Raw genomic sequence first — 19,568 nt, forward strand, 5'->3', positions numbered from 1 at the left:
TATGAATTTCAAAGGGTCAAACTACAGAGTGACTATTAACGCACCGAAAACTCAAAACTTCTCAGGTCTTAACACACCATGTCCACAAATATAGACTGCTTAGGATCAAGTTTTCGAAGGACAGACGATAGCTAATTGCGCTAAAGTACGTGTTACTATAACAGAGTCTATATCTTGGATTTGATCATAACCAAAATAACGTCTAGTCTAGTAAAAGAGCTGTATAGATGCTGCTGATTAAGAGATGAAATAGTAAGGGCTTTTCTTAACTTATTAGTTTGTCAAAAACTCTATTTAGAAATTATTTTATCGATAAACTATAGTAAATACAAAAACCATATTACATACATAAAAACTCCCACATGCCACACACACAAATAGAAAGGTTTTCTAATATTGCCATACTCGATGACCCAAACGATATAATCGGATTGAAACTGCTTAGCTAAGTGCGAACGATATTTCTGACTAGTTGAAGTTAATATAGACACTTGACAAAGAATTGTGGTCAAAAAATCAGAGTTCAACCCGTATTAAAACGCTTTTCTGAAGGGGGTATTTAAAGTTTGACGTAGGATGCGATGACAAGTAAAAATTCCGCTAACTTCTAATCATAAAAATACCCCTAAACTTATCTAAGCCGTTTGAACTAGTGAAGCACTAGTGTACATCGATGTACTGTGCATTGATTACTTCATTTTTGTCACCTTTTTTTTAACGATTTTGGTAAATTGTGAAATGCAAATTTTATTAACGAATGTAACCCAGATATTTCTAAGATTCAAAGACAATAACAATTTCGTCGTATAAGTCAAACAACCAACAACTCCCTTCCCATAACGAACTTCTTGCATATCAATCTAACACGCTAACGAACCTTTTTAACTGACTATACTGTTGTGCAAGTATTTGTACCGGACTCTTTTTTTCTAAACTATCAATAATTTCCAGTTAGTTCATTATGCTAGGCAAAAGCTCAACCAGGGCGATAAATCTTATGAAAGGGAAAATAAATAACTTCAATGCTGAAAAACACTCCCTTTCTGTGGCTTACTGTTTTATGCTCTACGAAAACATTCCGACGTTTGTCTAATTATAGCCTCGGCTAGCTAAGGTATCTACTAAACGAAAGCCTGCCTTCTGGTCTGAGATGAATTTTCATCCAATCACTGAACGGGTATTAATTGGGCGTCTTCGGACTTCCATAACGAATTGAATTTTCAAATCAAAATTGAAGCTATTCTATTATCTTTATAAGACGAAATGAGGCTTAGTTCAGTATTAATTACCCACACCCGCACTGACGCCAATGCCCGCGTATGTTTTGCTCCACGGGGTTTGACTTGCTGGATAAAATAGTTACTATTCGCAACTATTCATCCGAAACGACGGGGACCATTTTTTCCTGTTTTGTTTATTAAAGCACGTACGAAGAATTGTTTTTCAGGCTAACAGTTGGGGTCGTCTAGCGAACACCAGCATACCATCGCTTTCTGGGTTTGCAGAATCCTAGCGAACCGCAAACGATGTGTCAAACACCGTGTTGTGCTGCACGCCCGACGTCAGAAGGACGGCCTTATCCGAAGTTTACACGAATGCTCTTTTAGCGATTGAAACCTGTGCGATGTATTATTTACTACAGAGAAAATGTACTTATTTCACGACTCATATGAGCACAAAAAGCAACTTCTTATATTCCAAACTTTCAGAAGGATGCTTCGATTCAGACCGTAAGGATTGAATTTACCATATCGTTCAAACTCGGAGTAACATGCTCCGATATAAAGCAAGTTGAAAATATTTTTCACGATAATTTATCAAATTAAAGCCGACCACAATGCTCAAAATATTCAGCTTCGAAAAACAAATTTTGTAATCATATAGTCTCTACTCAAACCAATATTTTAGGAGATAGATCTGAGCAGTCAAAACCATCCGATCTTTTATCTTATTTCCACATGAACATGGGATTTAGAAAAAAGCGAATTCCACTCGCGATACAGGGTCTGGCTTGCAGAGTAAGCATACCTGAAAAAGCCAAAAATGACGTAAAATACAAAACGATTCCAAAAATAGATACATTTGAGGCGACATTTTCAAAAATAGCAAACTTTATTAAAATAGATTTGATAAATGTATGTAACTTTTGCCCAGCCAAAAAAAAAACAATTAGGTTATCGCTCGCAATTAATGCAAAAATAGACAAAACTAAGCAAAATTTTATCAAAAGAAGATATAACGAAAAGAATTTATTGTTATTAATATAATAACAGAACACCAATTTGTTTAGTAGAAACCTAAAACATTATCAGATACAATTTATAAAGACAAAAACAGACTCAAAGCCCTTTTTTGGCGCCAGGACACGCATGAATAGGTACATGACCTATTTGTTTTCAAGGCCCAGGTGAGGGAGCTAATAGCTTTCTTACGTCATAATACTTTGAAACAAAATACGTAGTTATTTGTGCGTATAGCGCAATGGAATTGCAGAAAATAGAACATTATTGCTTGTTGGCGGTAAAGCACTAGGTATAATAAACAAAGAGAAACCCCGCAAAGAAATGGGGCGACCGAAAGGCTACAAAAACTAAGTAAGGCTTTCAGTACTCAGAATGATATAATTAAAAAAAAAGGAGAAATGGAAATAGGGATTTTGAAATTTTAGCGAGCAAATATGCGATTTTCGTAGAATTGAGTAATTTTCTATATACCATCTCAGTTTCATTGAATCACAAAAACATTACGTTTCCGTTACCTTTTTGACTAAAAAATTATGCAACAACACTGATTAAAAACAACAAACTTGGTTAAGATATAATGAGAACTGACTTCATAACACAAAACTTTATTGAAACATTTAAGGAACTTTATGGACACTCCGTATATTGGCGTATATTGGATTGTCTGAAATTCAACATAAAATCCTTCATAAATCGTGACGCATTTCTGTAGGATTGTCTCAGCAACGTGATCATGAAGTCTACAATTAAAATGCATGCGACAAATGATATCATTTTGTTATACATTACTCCTTAACACACAAATCAATAAATTCCTGGAACATATCTGGATGTTTTTCTGTCTGGAAACGAGGCCTCCTCACAATTAATTATAGACAAAAACAAGTTCAAGGTGTTCATAAAGTCATGCATTTTTTCATGTTGAAAAGAAATTTTTCGATACCATTTATCGTAGTAAAAACTTAAATAAACACTGTTTAAAATAAAAAAAACACCCGGTTAAGATATAGCGAGAACTGACTTCATAACAAAATTGGAACGGGTAACGGGACTTTATGAACATTCTGTATTCTGATGGATGAAAATTATTAAGATTTGAATGAAAGTGATATAAAATAGAAAAATCTAAAGATATAATCGTAAAAACAAATCAGGTAAAAACAAACTGAATAATAAATAATATTTCTGATTTTCGGTACGAGACACAACTGTAAACCCCAATAACAGATAAGTTATATTCCACTATGATAGTCGCCGTTAAAAATCCTTGCCGTACATTTCATTCTAGAATTTTCTTTCCTGAAAGTATGTAAATATTTCAGCGATGCTATAACAACCCTGGTCTGAAGTACGACGCAATTCATTTCACTCCTAACTCTACACGAAATACCCCCTTTGGCTATAATATATCCTAATGAAGCTGTCAAGAAATTACTAGAATTTTGAACAATTAGGATATCTTAAGTAAATTAATTTCTAAGATGAATAATATAATGATTAGAAACGAACATCATGACGTTCCTACCGTACGGTCTTGCTTTATATGTCCTGTTTCAAATATTCGTGCCAGCTAAATGACTAATCACAGTACATAAACACAAAATAGAAAAAGATCAATTCTAAATCATAATTAGGATAGAAGTCAGATGCGATTGAAAATAACTTTCCACGACACGAATTTTACTCATTCTGAAGTTCTTTTTTATAAGTACTGACCACGGGTGGGCCAAAAGTCTATGCTCACAAAGCAGTACTCTATCAAGGGCCTGTGATGAGTAGTACTACCATATGCAAAGGTTTTATAACAATGACTGGCTCGCGGGGCAATCGAGTACAGATACTTTTCGAAATGAAAAGAAACAATGAAAATTGAGTAACAATAATATTATTATGCAAAATTATTTCGACTACACACTTGGTTGTTATGATCACTGAAATGGTATAAATTGTGTTTAATTTGGCTTGAATTTCATTAATAATAATAATGATAATTTGAATATGTATTTCGAATGGGTTGTAAAAACACCTATTTATACTATGACCTACGTCTAAAGGAATGTAAATTAACAGCGACTGAGATATAATAGTTGCGTATGGATAGTGAATTCCGTGCTTTCATGCATATGGTAGAAACAAATTTATATCGATGCTAAGTATCAAAATACCTGCTGTGAAAATATAGTAACAGCTTCAAATTCAAATCGCGTTTTCATTTTCCATGGATATAATTTATCGAAAAAAAAAAAAAAACATTCAAAATCCACACCTACACCATCTACAAGCAGACGACACTCCAATAGCTTCATCATACCCCAAGTATATTCTCAACTATTCTTAGGAATTTCCACCAAGCTCTCACAAAACTTAAATTATTGAGTAATTAAAACAAGTAGTGTTTACAGCAAAACCTGATTTCGAAATTAGTTTTTAATCCAGAGTTATCCAAATTTAAGCAACAAGTATAATCCTATATGAGTGATATCGTTTTGTTAGTTATAAACAAAAGCTCAGCGTAATCTTGGATTATGTTGTCGCGGAGAAAATCTTCTTAATATTTGTCATAAAATTTTCCAACCACTGAAAAACGGAAAAACAACTTTTTTAAAAAAGGAAAAAAGCTGATTTTTGAATGAGAACTCGCTCAACACAAAGAAACAATGACTTGCAATATCTACTTCGAAATAATGAGTCGCACATTGCTTAGTCACACTAGCTACCAATTTCTTAACAACTGCTTCAAAAAATCATAATATCCAGATATGCAAATGGCTGTATTTCAACCAGTCAGAGTGCTAGATATTATATGTGAATTAGACCCGCGCACAAACAAAGAAATTAATTTACATTACAGCAAACAGGATACTTCTACAACTTAACAAAAAACAACCTATTGTGATACCAACGTTAAATATAAAGACGACAATACATAGCATGCAAAACTGGAAAATAACGATTGATTATGAGAGCTCTGACTGAAATGGTTTAATTAATAGTTCTCGTGGAACGAAAGACAAAAATTTGATAACTTGTAATTAAAATCCCGTTCTCGTAGCAGGAACTAGAATTCGTATTTAATTACCATTTTGAATCTTATCCTGAGACTCAAATCCGAACATAATCATATCATAGAATGAAGTGGTTAGACTAGATACTAGATAGAACAATAGATAATGATAGGTATATAGTACGATGTTCGAATGTAGAAATACCATGTTGAAATTTCGGTAACCTTGATTAAGTACCAAGGTTACAATTAGCCCAATAGTTGTCGAAATATCACCGAATAAAGAATGAGACCATTGAAAGACAACTCTATTCCACCACTCATTGCAGTCGTGTTCAACATATATAAAATGATTATTCTAGTTGTGCGGATTGACATAAATTGTCTTAGTTATCGTTTATACCATGTTCTACTACCAGCTACACTAGAGGATCGGAAAAGGTAAGGGCAATGTCCCGCGGCCTGATTAAGTCGGTAACTGTAGTCTGGGATCTCGTAGATTTATATTGTTTTACTCACAAGACACAACAAACATATATTAGCATTTTCGACAAATTCATAAAACACTTATATTCCGATGTCTCTGGGTAGCATATATACTCAATAATGAAAGGTTGCAAAATATTTCCAAATCTATCCAAGCCTAGAACTAACAAGCAAAACAACTCCCCTGCTTTCCACGCGACAAACATCTTTTTAAAGCCTGAATCTCATTACCTGACGTCTCTATATCTTGTATAGGCGCTAATCCCTGTTAACACTTATGTAACGTTGGTTACTTCCATTTCAAAACAAGCTTAAGTTAGTAATGACATGGTGTTTAATTCAATTAAGTTAGCGCCTAGTTGGCTGAATGATTTCTTATGGGAATTTTGAAACGACCATTGACTGTAAACAGTCATATGTCAAAACCAGAGTTACGTTTTTGTGTGCACGGTAAAGGACGAATTGATGATAGATTTACTTAAAGAAATTCGCAGCTGGCACTTCGTACCGTATATGTATAACCTAGTCAACGCGTGGACATTCTATGGGGAAAAGACCATAAAGTAGCACCCAATATTTTTTCAAATTGAAATAAAAATTTCACAGGAAGTATGCTGGGCAACTATTGTTGTACCGGCCAGTAAAATTAATTTGTACATACAAGCAATGGACAGCCTTGCAGCAAATATAAATCCGCAATCCTCATATGAATAGGTCAGTGGGTGAAGTTTTCCATAGAGTACTGCATAGCAAAATATCATAAGCAAAGCTCAACTAGCAGTATAAATCCTCACTTTACAGGCCAACAGCATTCACAATTGGTCAATAAAACGAGTAAAACTTTCAAAACTTGCCAACAGAAGCAAAGAAACTACTAGAACAAAGTTTCCAGTTAAAACCTGCTTGTACATCACATGGTAGGGCGTTATAATTCCGAGAAAGTGGAATCTAGTCGTTAACGACGCTACGTAAGCGTTTATCCTTCGCGTTAATAACGTTCAATTAATCGCATTCCACGAAAATCGGCGCCGATTCAGTTGTGACTCAAAACTGCGGTTTTTCGAGAATACCTGTATAACTTTCACCTGTCGGTTGACAAGGCAACACTGTTGATGAAAATATATTTTTGAACAGATGTAAACCAAAAAAGTCAAGTTCACAATATTTTAATTTTTTTTGTTGAATGGCTCGAAAATGTTACAATATAAAAAAGTACTCTTTTAGAGATTTCACACAATTTCTCGACGCCCTTTACTTGATCCAACGAAATGGCGGAAAGCGGGAAACCATGGTCAATGACTAGTACTTTAGGCCTTTGATATCAATCTTTTTTTCTATCACAATTACTACGACAGAGCAGTGGAATAGATTATTACAAAGTACAAAATTTCTTCTACAATGGTTACACTTGCTTAATCCTGTTACGACAGACTTCACAAACAGATTAATCCCACTAACTTTCGACTTGGTAACTTAGTATACGAAAGTGATCCACTCATACCAAGATGTGGCTTAAGTACTTTCAAACCACAAAAATAGCTCCAAGACAGAACAGGAGCTAAACATGATGATGGGTATTGAACATTACAAAGCAAAAAATTGGTTTAACGGACTGGCATTTTCGCAGTTATTTCTGTTCGTTGTCACTACCAGAGTTGGTTTGGGTGCCTGTAAACTACATACCATGCCATATCTGTTAAATATCAGACAGATTGTTAAATTCTTGCAAATAAAAGTCAAACAAAGTTGTATTATAAACCAAATGGAAATACAAAACTTTTCAATGTATGTAACAAATCACACATTGGCAGCTTTATTGGTTATTAATTCTTGGCGCGCAAGCCAATAATAAATAAGAATATATGGAAAATAGAGGTAACAAAAATGCGGCGCTTGTTAAATAGTGCCGGAATTTCTTGCAAAAGCATTGTAAGCGTCAAGGATCATCTTATCACCATGAAATAGAGCAATGAATGCTTAATATTTGGCCACGAAGATCGCGGACCGGTCCACCGAGTTTGCTGAAAAAATAGGCAAACAAGCGTGACGGAATGTTCCCATACGTCATAAAAAGTGTTCCCATGAATAAAAATAAAACAGAAACATTTTTGGGTGAAATGTTCGGTCCCATATGGCTGCAGAAAATAATAAAAGTATTTTCATGCGACTTCGTTCATCTTTAAAGTGATAAAATTTTGAAACATATTTGTCCAGAGAAAAGCGATTTTTTCTAACAACAACAGTCACCCCAATTCAGCAACAAAAATTCAGCAAAACTGTCCACGTTTACAGTTCGCATTCCTATATCTCTATATCTGCGTAATATATCTTTCTTTCAGTTGAGGACTTCCAAGGTGAGCTATAACTAAAATCATACAGCACAATATTTTCTTAATTGCGTATCTTCATTCTGCAAGCACAAGCTTCAAGAATTCGGAGTCAGACTCATATGAACCTTGCTATTACAAACCCATAGCATATTGTGCATACTAATAAATATGATTGAAAGAATAAAGCATCAGATTTATAATTAGAATCAAATCCACAGTGTTATTTCAGGAAAATGTAAAGTGCGTGACAATATATCACTTGAATCGATAAACGTATTGCATGCAAATTTAGTAAAAGAAAAAATTAATAGTCTTGTTGTCTGGCGCGATTCAGTGTTTGTCAATAAATAATCTGTATGTTAATTGATACATAGGGAAACGCCAGCTTGCCAGAAAACTACATAAGAAGTATAGCACGATAAATTTTTCGAATGGCGTGGCAAAATGCATAAAATCTTCCAAAATCCCATTATGTTGATGTGTTTGAAATGGATCGAAAATGTTGACAATTGGGCTTTAAAACGTCTACTTAAAATAATTAATTCAGAAGAACACTATTTTGAAACATCATAAACACTTTGCTATTAATAATTGAAGTTGACTGAAATTTGACAATGGAAGCAAAAATATGAAGTGAAATGTATGGATCATGAAAGTGTGATATACATGATCTGTGGCCCCTTTCCAAGGCGATCAACACCACTTGTGCATTGCTATTCTATAAAAAATATCTAGTTGTGCCTTTCAATCGTTTCCATCTGTCATTTTACACGCCACGTTTAATAATAAAAAATGCCACCAACGTAAGCGAAAGAACAAATGCATTGCAGTCCTAGGATTGTACAAATCATAGTTCTATTACTTTAAATAATGTAGTAATCGCGAACGATATCTAGTGTGAGCCTTCGCTCGTGGCCCACAGTGAACCGTTCGTGGTCACCCAATGGGGCAGAGGGCTTCAGTTCGAGGAACTCTGACCATAAAACGCTGACAGAATTACAGCAAAAAGAACTCAACTATGCCGCTTATGTGGAGAGGGGGCGAGATATTCCGGAAAAGAAAGTTGGGCGGTCGACTAACCTAAACTGACTGCGACCTCAAGTTGTTGCCAAGTATTCATCTGAGATCAGGGTAAGATTACACAACCTATTAATATTCAAAGACGAGACATTATTTCGACGGAAGCCGTAAGAGGAGAAGGCATTAATATACCACAAACCTGGATGGATTTCTTTCACCCTATTACTATACCTCCCACGACCGGTCTGATAAGACATGTGAGTTCGAAATTTTTATCATGAATCTAAACGTGAAAAACTCAAAGCCGTTTGATGATTTTTAACTGTGGCTGTAGGTTTATTCGACTTTCGATTTCCCCACTTCAACTATGCTAGTGCTTGTAACTGAATAGTCTCGATAAATTTCTTATAAGATAACAAAATAACATCTACTAACAATGCTCTTACGTACGGGCATCTTTAAATTGTCAAGTCGCCTGGGTTTAGTAGCCTTAGACTTCCTACGCTAGCAGATTGGCAGATTAACTCCCGCAGTATGTACCAAGTTGGGGTTAGTCTATAATTTTATTCCGATTCCCAGTTTCGTTCTATTACGAGCTCGGGGCCTGTCTGTGTTAGCCAAGGCTCATAGGTTTCAGTCCCTTTACACAACTTGATGTAAAGAAGGTAAATAATCTTGGTACACACTCTTTTGGAGCGCCGATTAATGATCCGATAGAAGCTATCAGCACCTTTACTAAACATGGTTATTTAAGTACAAAAACGGCCGATGAACAAAGACAGTCCATCAAAATGTGTTTCACTCTCGAAACGTGCCTGGTTGTGTTCGCATCGGTTGCATGTAAGCGAGTAAATTTGATTTGTGTTGGGTACAACAACTCACCACTACATTGCTTTTAAAAGCCACAAGTTTGTCAGTCACACGGGTATTAAATAATCCTGAAGAAGTTTGCTAGTTAAGACTGAGAATCTGCTTTTCGTTTGTTTTTGAAATATATATACACAACCAAGAATTTCAAAGTCAGTGCGCTTCAGTTATTATTAACAATAGGCTATTTACTACTAGACATGAAAATGATGCTGCGTTTGATTCATAGGTTAGCATTCTGAAACATCTAATAACGAATTGCTGAAGAGTCTAATTTTCTAGACGAAATATTTTATTCTAATTGGTAGACTAACATTTTTTACACATAAGTATCAAAATTATTTTCACCCAACAAAAATTTGTGTCGTCCATAATAATAAAAATGTCGTCCATAATTACTTTTTGGGAATATCTACTGGTTTCATCGATTTATATTATCGAATCATGCTATCTTGAATTTAATCGCATCATTACACGTAAAAAAATCATGATAGGAAAATAGAAATACCGGAAACTATACATATTTTATACGTTATTCTTTATGGTATTACGGAGAAAATAAGATACTGAAAAACTACATTAAATCTACATTTGCAATCAGAAACTAAATTTTACTTCTGAATGGACAGTTGTGCTAGTGATATTAAGTATCATGATTGAGGCAATTGTGGCAGCTTGAGATCAATCAATATCTAAGCAACGTTTCAACTGAATACAAAAGCAAATAGTTACATATCAAAACTATAGCCTGACGTTCAAGAAAAATCGACATTTAATCAGATTCATGATATGGCCAATATCCATAAAGATCTCGCTAAACAAAATAATTTGGTACTTATGTAGTATGTGAACCAAGATGACGGACACCGAAACGTGGTAGGTGTACCAGGTTAGGGTTAAGCCATAACAAATACAAATACTACGGGAGTCAATAGGCTAGTCCCTGAACTCTTAATAGAACTGAAATAAGGAAAATTGGAATAAAATTATGCCATGCCATGACCCTAACCTGGTACACATACTACATTCAGATGTCCGCCATCCTGGTTCACATACTACGGGAGCGCCAATAATTTTCGTTATCAAGAATAAATATTAGCAAATTTCACTCAAATCCTCAATCCTCCTCTATTCCAGCAAAACTAACGTTCCATTTTATCTGTATACTATAACTGCCATACATTCAAAAATGTGCTTTATAGCAACACTACTAATTGTACATTGTTACATGCTCTCAGCTTATACATTGTGTAACTTAATCTTCAACAGACTGACTTAACCTAACAACTTTTCGAAAATTATCACGAATAAGGTGCGCACTAGTATCTCGGACCGAAAAACATAAACAAATAAAAAAGTTCATGACCGGCTAAACGCGTGTTTGCAAACTTCGTTATATACTAGCAATTCGGAGAAAAGTCCTATGCGACGAAGCTTTAATATTTATAGACGAAAACAATTGTTTATAAAAAAAAAATTGCCACCACCCTTTGGCGATATTTATATTACTCAATGACGGATTTTCAGCACAAAGTTTGAAGGGCGAGGGATAATAACGAAGTGTGTTTAGTTTTCCACATGATAATTAATTCAATTTTATGTAACGAATCAAGTCTGGTAGATGTGTTTAATGGATCGGGAAACTATTAAGTAGCCCCTAATACAAATAGCTTTGGCAGTATTACTGTAACAACTGTCGAACTAATCAGAAAACGGTCAGCGGTGCACGACTTTCCCTGGACGGGTTGCGTATAATGAAAGTAAAAATGCGCAGTAACGATAAATATCAATACTGATTAAAAAAATTGAACAAAACAAATAATAATGACGAACATAGTAACCAGGTTCTAAAGAGCTACACCCTTTTGCTGTAATTTGGGGAGTAGGGTGTAGTAACATATTTAAACGTTCTATTTGTACCTGATTGTCTAATAATTATTCTCAACAAATACCCCCTGTAGTACCTGCATTACTTTTCAACAAAAAATATTCTACTAAACTACTTTTGATTCGGTTAGCAGAAATATAATATGAATAAATTAAAACTAAAGAGAAAATATCTTTTTTGACGTAAGTGGGAAAAAAATTACGTAAGTCACTTATATGCGCCTAAGCGTAAAATCGAAAACCATAGCTGAGATAGGATTCATACGAGATTTGCCACGACGGAAAAGGAAAACTTAAATCGAAGCAATTTCCGCTTTCTATGCCTTAAATCATGGTTTACATAAATAAATAAGTCATACCAATCACGTTACCCTTTCCTGATAGCTTAATTCAACCGCAATATCCAACCTTTGCATAGACTAATGTGGTAGAGCTTATTAAAACCTGATCAATTTCCTAAATCGTGCTATGTATTGTTTTGCATCGATGCACTATTAGTAAATAAAGTAACATGAATTTAAAAGTATTTCGCATTCGATCCTTATGGAAATAATAAAATATATTACTGTATTATAGTAGCACGGTGGAAAGGTTTTCAAATTGCCCCACGAAAAACCATTCGAAAACTGAATTTATGGAATTCTGATCTTGGATAACATTCGAATCACAGTTACTGTTACATGTTATACTCAATGCGCGCAGTGTCCCTACACGTTGCTCGCCAATTGTAATTATAATATCCGCCAATTTCGATCATAGCTGCAGAATGCTTTGACCAAAACCGGTCATGTTTTAAGATACAAAACGAAAGCGCATTGGAAATAGAATTCAAATTACACGATCTGGTCACCGCCTACCGTTTTTGGCATGAAATTTCGCACAGTTTTAGGCTTTGAGAACAAGTAATAGCGCATTTAATGACTGCCAATTGAATCTTTTCTTAGAAATTATAACGATTCTTCACTTCCGTGTGTTGTGTTATAAAACTGCGGCGCCCAAAAGGCCAATTGTGAGTATTGCCGTCTATTATTATTCCAGCCCGGAAGAATTGGAACAATAGGTGCTACCATAATCCGGAAAAGCTGAATAATTAGGAATCGCTTCAGTGAGAAATCAACAGCTTCTAAAACTCTTCTAGTTTCCGAGCACATCGTGCGATATCCATACAACTATATTTTAAATTTTGAGCTTCGCCGACGCGAGTTGATCACATCATACAACCCTTACCGACTATAATTTGGACAAATTGGCAGATGAGACACTGCTGCTAATAGATTTCCGAAAATGCAATAAGCACTTATGTAACGGATTGCACGATTTTCGTCGGGACTAGACAAAAATATAATATCAATCACCTTACACAGTAATAACACTGGAAATGTCTAAATTATTCATATTTCGAAATGGTGACAAATTTAGAAATTCATTCAAAAAAGTGCTGAAACTGTCAAGAAACGGAAACTTATTATACCTGGCTAAGCGTGGGGTGATGGCTGCTAAACTAAAACGGGAAATACCGCATTTGAACGGATACATGTGTTTGTATGGATCCTCTTTTATTAGCATCATCAATTCAATATAATAAACATATGTGAGAAACGAATATTTACATATAACCAATATAACAAAGGACCAATATAACAAAGGACCAATAAAGCGTCCTTGTGTTATGCCACTCACTTTTTCAATACGAAAATTCTCAATATTCCGAATCAGTTCAATAAACGAAAATAGGTTAATTCATCTTAAAATAACGCGGAAATGGGAGTTTTAACATGTCTAAATATTGAATAATAGTAGTTCAGTCCTATGGAACATTAAAATGATAAATTAGCTTTAGGCCTAGTCAGGCGAAAGACTGTGGTTTGTCGAATGATTGAGTCCTCTTATCGACTTTCTCCTCCGTCTCCGAAAATTCTATCTCGTTCTAAGGTTATATAATCAACCCATTAATTAAAAGGAAATAAAATTGACAGATTCGTAACAACTCTTGCTTATAATAATATTATGTCAATGTCAGGTATTCAACCATCAAAATTGATTAATCTTGAACCTTTTATCGAGCTCTCTCTAATATTATTTCAACTAAAATTTCTCACAAGAAGATAAAAAACATAAATTACCACAACTTCCTCTAAAATACCACTATATCCGATATTCAGCTAGAAGTTTCGGCTAGGGAGGACAACTTCAGTAAAAAATAGGTTTGCGTACTTTATTTTTTAACAGTTCAAACGTCGAAAGCTCGCTCACTTCCTGAGTTCCTGCCGCGAGACTCCTTATTTATTACTATGAGATAGCGCAAAACGTTATCGGCGCGCTCCTATGTAGAATCCTTTAGCATGTGACAAAAATGCTCATCGGGTTCAAAATTCGGTATTATAATCCAAATATAGAATTCTCTTAAATAGAGAGAAAATGTCCCAAATAGGTAGCATTGTTTATTACATTAGTGGCCATAATAGCTCACGAGCGTATGACAACATCGTCTAATTCGGGGAAACATGGATGTCCGCATTTACGCTATATTGCCTGCAGATATTTGTACCATCGTGATGTCTTGCGATTTCGAATTTTTTACGAAGGTGGCCTAAAAATAAGGTTATTAAATTTTCAACTGTTTCTTTAATCTAAGTCACATATCTTACGATGTTAGTGCCGAAGCCAAAATAAAATATGAGATTAGATGCATTTCAGAATAATTATGTTGAGAATAAACAACTTTTCACACAATGATATTTTACTTTTTACGATAATTTATTGTATTCAATCAAGCTATAATGTCTGACACGATTAATATAATGCGAATGATATCTTGGATGTTGATCAAAAATAAATGACTAATATCTATCTAAAATTCCATTATTTCGAGGATATTACAATCATTTTTAATATAAAAATAGCATCAGCAAGAAAATATCAAACATGTGAAAAATTCCCACATTTGTTATACCAAATGTCACTATTTTCATGCAATATCAGAAATTATTTCTAATGTCACGCAATAACAGTATCCAAGATGTACCAATGTATCTGCATTATCCTGAATCACATAAAGCAAAGATATTTGTTCGATAATTCAGAAAACAATATCTTAAAATGGCACGAAAGAAAAATTGAAATCGAAACTAAAATCACCATTACGCAACTGATTTTGGTAAAAAAAACTTCTTATCGGACCAAGATCTTAAGTTTGTTGGATAAGTTATGTGCCAATGTAAATAAGTTAGAATAATTCCAAGACAACTTGAAAATTTGGTAAATTATTTTTTGTTGTTATACTTCAGGTGAAGTATCGCTATCAAAATATTCGCCAATGAAATATCAAGTCAGACTTCCTCAGACAAAAAGTTTACAACGATATTAAATGTTAGTATCGGTAAACGTCGGCTGTATCGGACCGGTATCTATATCCGCGATATTATAATACTAACACATCTTTCATTTAAATAGTGTACTCCATCTATGTAGCTTAGCGCCAATCAGATTAAAGAAATCGTGCAACCGCACTAGAAAACTATGTAGGAAGTTGTAAACAGATGTCGCATTAAGCTTAAGCCTCGATAACTTAATCCTGTAGTTTACATACATGTGACATTACAACATTCTTTCTGTTTAAATCCAATATTAATCTGAGAATAGTAGTCGTTTTGTGTCACTCTGTACCTTGAATCGGGTTCTGCTATATGCAAGGTGTTCATGAATTCCCCTTACAATATCAATTTTGTTATGAAGTTTATTTTCTATATATATTTCAATCATGTTTATTTGAGTTTTTACTGAATTTAACATACGGTATATGGTATCGATAGAAAATTCTTTAATACTTTATGAAACCCCAGTCCGGTCCTTCTATATATCGAAAAACGGCTTTTCTGAAAAAAGGCGATACTGGAATTTGTAAAGCGACGTGATTCAAGTAAAAAGATTGATCAATTTTTTTTTTCATTTCGCACTCCTTACAAATCCTAAACATATTTTCGCACCCCATTCAAAGATTGTTGAAAATTAATACAGCTTTTATACGTGAATACTACAATCATTGCATTGTTTCCCATTTTTTCATATACACTAAATAACCCAGCACTAAACATGGAATATATTTGAACATTAGCAAATAATTAGTCAACTACAGTAATACATAACTTTTTCAGTGTTCTAGTTTGAGCAGAAGTTATTTTTATGCTAATATTCTAAATGAGTTATATCTTTGATAACCGTGTGTTTTTAACCAAAACCCAACTATAATAAAATGTGATATTTTTTATTTGTATATGCAATGTAATAAGCTAAAAATGGATGAATAATAAGTGTTACTCTTGAAAGAAAATCAATCAAAACCCTACACAATGTGGCGCCAATTATGGGGATTGTGGTTAAAAAAACATGCCAAAAACTGCCAGAGTGACAAATTTTTTGGCAGATTACATATAAAATTACATGTCATTTGATCATCTAAATTGAAGGATTATTAATCACAAAGAATTATGGCGCATACAAGAGCTGCTACTGAGGATTAATATCTAAGAATAAACAGATAAATGAGAACTGATCTTCGACAAGTCATGGTTACGCCGTTGGCACATTGAAAATTAATTGATACGAATTATGACGCCGCAATTGTTCATGTGTGGATGACACAAACAAGGTCTTACGAGTCCAGCATATACCGTGTTACCCACAATGTATATCTCGTGGCGGCAACGTAATAATGATACCATTTTTTTTTATTTCTCCACCCAATTTTTATTAATGCTACGTAGGTAAAATTTGAGTATAGCGTAAACGAGGAAATAAAGTATGGAAGTTTTTTAGAACTTCGGGGTAAGAAAATAATTTTAACGTCCCGAGGCTGGGAGTCGCATTTTACAACACAATACGACTTGTCAACGCTTAAGTTTATGCGCTATCCCGGATTTTATCGAACCCGCGTCACAATGGAAATTGTAGCCACTCCGAAGTCATAGTCGAAAATGCTGTATACCGTGAGAAGTAAACGCAACTATAGGACTAATTTTTTATTTCCTACAACGATTCATAATTACACAATGGGTTCGCGTGAAGCGCACTATAACTACTCATTACACTGTTTATGATCAAAAAATGGTGTATTTAGTGCGCCACCTTGCGTTATGTAATAATTTTCATACTACCTTTGTTGAAACACATTGACGACAAATCAACTTTGCTCTAGAGCACCACCTTGAGTATACCACAAAAACATATATCTGGAAAAACATGGCACATAAAATCACGCCAGAGACGGAATATAAAGCTGATCAGGTTAGTTTAAACTTTAAAAACTCCTAAAATTTTTACCTTATTTGGGTCCTAATCCCAGAGTGGTCTACTACCAGAGTGGTCTGTGAATATATATGAAGAGAATTTTCACAACATGGCATTCTTTTTTCTGAAAATATGCTGGTTGAAGGTGACCGGCTATGGCTATGAATGCTTTATGATAGGATAGTATACTTTACAAACTCTTATCTAAAGAAGCATAAAAACTCCAGTTATTCCAAAAGCTCAGTCAGGTCAGAAAGTAATTGATAATGATATTTATTTATTGTCGAAATGTCATTACTTATCGATTTTAATCGGTAAGTATGTTGATAGGTATTTGTCTGTCCGTCTGTTAGATGCACGCGATATCTCACGAAAGCGAGATTGAATCTGCTCCAGATTTTGCATGTGCATTCATCATATGTCATACCAGAAGCCTATTGATTTTGGATGAATTATGTCGTATAATTAGCGAGTTATTAATTAATTAGTGATAGGACACAAGGTGTCACTATGGAGTAAGAGCGCTGTTTTGGGGGATCCCCTAACTTTCGATCGATAAGTCTTCGTCTCTGATGGATATTCTCGTTTGTTATGTTGTATTGTTTATCTCTATTTGAAAACTTATATGCATGTTAGATCAGCTTCGCCGATCTTCTGCCTGATTTAATTTTACATTTTTTTTTATTAATTCATAAATAAGTTCGTCTTTTAATGAATATGTAGTCTTTCCGTTTTAAGGGTTCAACTTCCTGAAACAACTATTTTCAAATCAGAAGATGATCTAGCTAGACAAGTAGTCTGATCACTGGCAATGGCAATGTGACGATGAACATAGCAATGATCATAATGAAGGCTCAGACTTGGCTGTTATAACAGTTTGGCTTAGGTTCAGAAGGAAGCCACATTGATTAATATGAATCAACATACTTCACTACTTTAAATGTAAATTTTCTCAATGTTGACGATGATCCATCATACTATTAAAAAAAAGAAGGAAAATATCGTGTCAGGGCAACATTTTATTGTTTTGTTTTTTGATAAAATGTGGTTTTTCAATATCCAATTTTTTGGCATAATTTGGAACATCATCCAAGATGCTAAGCAGTGCTTCAGACACTGTTAGATGGCTGTTAATGATAAATTGACTCAGTTTTCAGGCACATTGCTTGATGCAAGGTATGACAATTATGATACTATTTGCCAATAAACAGTATATTTGGCTTGTCTCAATGTGACAATTTTTCTAAATTGAACGATATTCATTCATCAAGTACCGTAGGTCAAGTTTTTCAAAAGCACTTGAACTTTTTTGGAAGTGTTTCTGTATTTTTGCTCTTCTGCAATTGTCTTCATACAATATTCAATTATGTCTTGCAATCGTGAATCCTAGTTGAAGATTGATGGTTTCTGTGTTATCATTCCTTTTCATGCAAATCTCTCCATTTTCAATTGTCTTCATATAATGTTTGATCATAGGCAAATGTGACCCCAAGTTGAGGTTTCCCATCTAAACTATCCTCAAAACAGTGGTCCCACATTTTTCAATTTATTTCTGCCTTTGCTTATTTTGAAATTCTTCATTCCTTCCTCACTAAGCATAAAAACTTGTTTGTGAATGTTGTTCAATATTTAGCGAGTAGTGATAGGTACAAGTGTTGATACAGACAACCTGTACTCTGGCTTTCGCACAATTTGAATATTACATAATGTGTGCTTAAATGGTATTACAACACCCAAATACAAAATAAAATTTCTCCCTAAAACAATAAAATCCTGCCCTGTATGTTAAAATATCTTTGCATCATAATGACAGTTCCAGAAGCAGTGGTGACCATCACATAAAAATTCACCTAAAACTTGAACCTGGTCATTTCTTTCCAAAAAAAAAACTCCCTTGAAAATAACATACCAAACATAGTAGTAACAGTCTCAAAGTTTTGATTTCATATGATTATTAAAAAATCATTAAAAGCTTACCAGGCAAGGTTGAATAAAATTTTCTTCTCTGTAATGAGAGATCATGATGGTGTAGATATTGCACAGGAGGAGATTTAACGAGATGTGGATGAACATTGGTGGGCGATGATGATGAACTGTGACTGATATGGGACGTTGAATCTGGAAAAGAAATTGAAACAAATCAATGCTATTTACATTTGAGTGGTTAAAGCGTTGGACTTAGTGATCCTGGTACTGAAAGTTAAAAATCTCTGTTTCATACCCACTACCATCCATGGTATAGTAAATTGGATAGACAATGTCGGACTGTAAATAATGACTGCTTATCTAGAAGTGGATGCGTTTACAGTGCCTTGATCGCGAGTTAGAGTATATAAATTATCTGAAAGAAGTACTGTAAATAAACATATAGTATGTATGTATATAAAATGGGATATGATGTGATACTGTAATTCATGACTACAATTTGGTGAAATATGAAGGTCA

General features: G+C 34.3%; 1 protein-coding gene across 1 annotated transcript in view; it reads right to left on the minus strand.

The window, feature by feature from the left end:
• The window catches only part of LOC120348636 (thyroid hormone receptor beta-like), a 69,759-nt gene that overhangs the window by 39,469 nt on the left and 10,722 nt on the right, over positions 1 to 19,568 (minus strand). The window contains exon 5 of the mRNA XM_039418816.2: positions 19,101 to 19,241. Coding sequence (XP_039274750.2) covers positions 19,101 to 19,241 — 141 coding nt within the window. The remainder of the gene's footprint in view (positions 1 to 19,100; positions 19,242 to 19,568) is intronic.

This window comes from Styela clava, chromosome 1 (assembly GCF_964204865.1).
Source record: "Styela clava chromosome 1, kaStyClav1.hap1.2, whole genome shotgun sequence".
Classification (NCBI taxonomy): Eukaryota; Metazoa; Chordata; class Ascidiacea; order Stolidobranchia; family Styelidae; genus Styela; species Styela clava.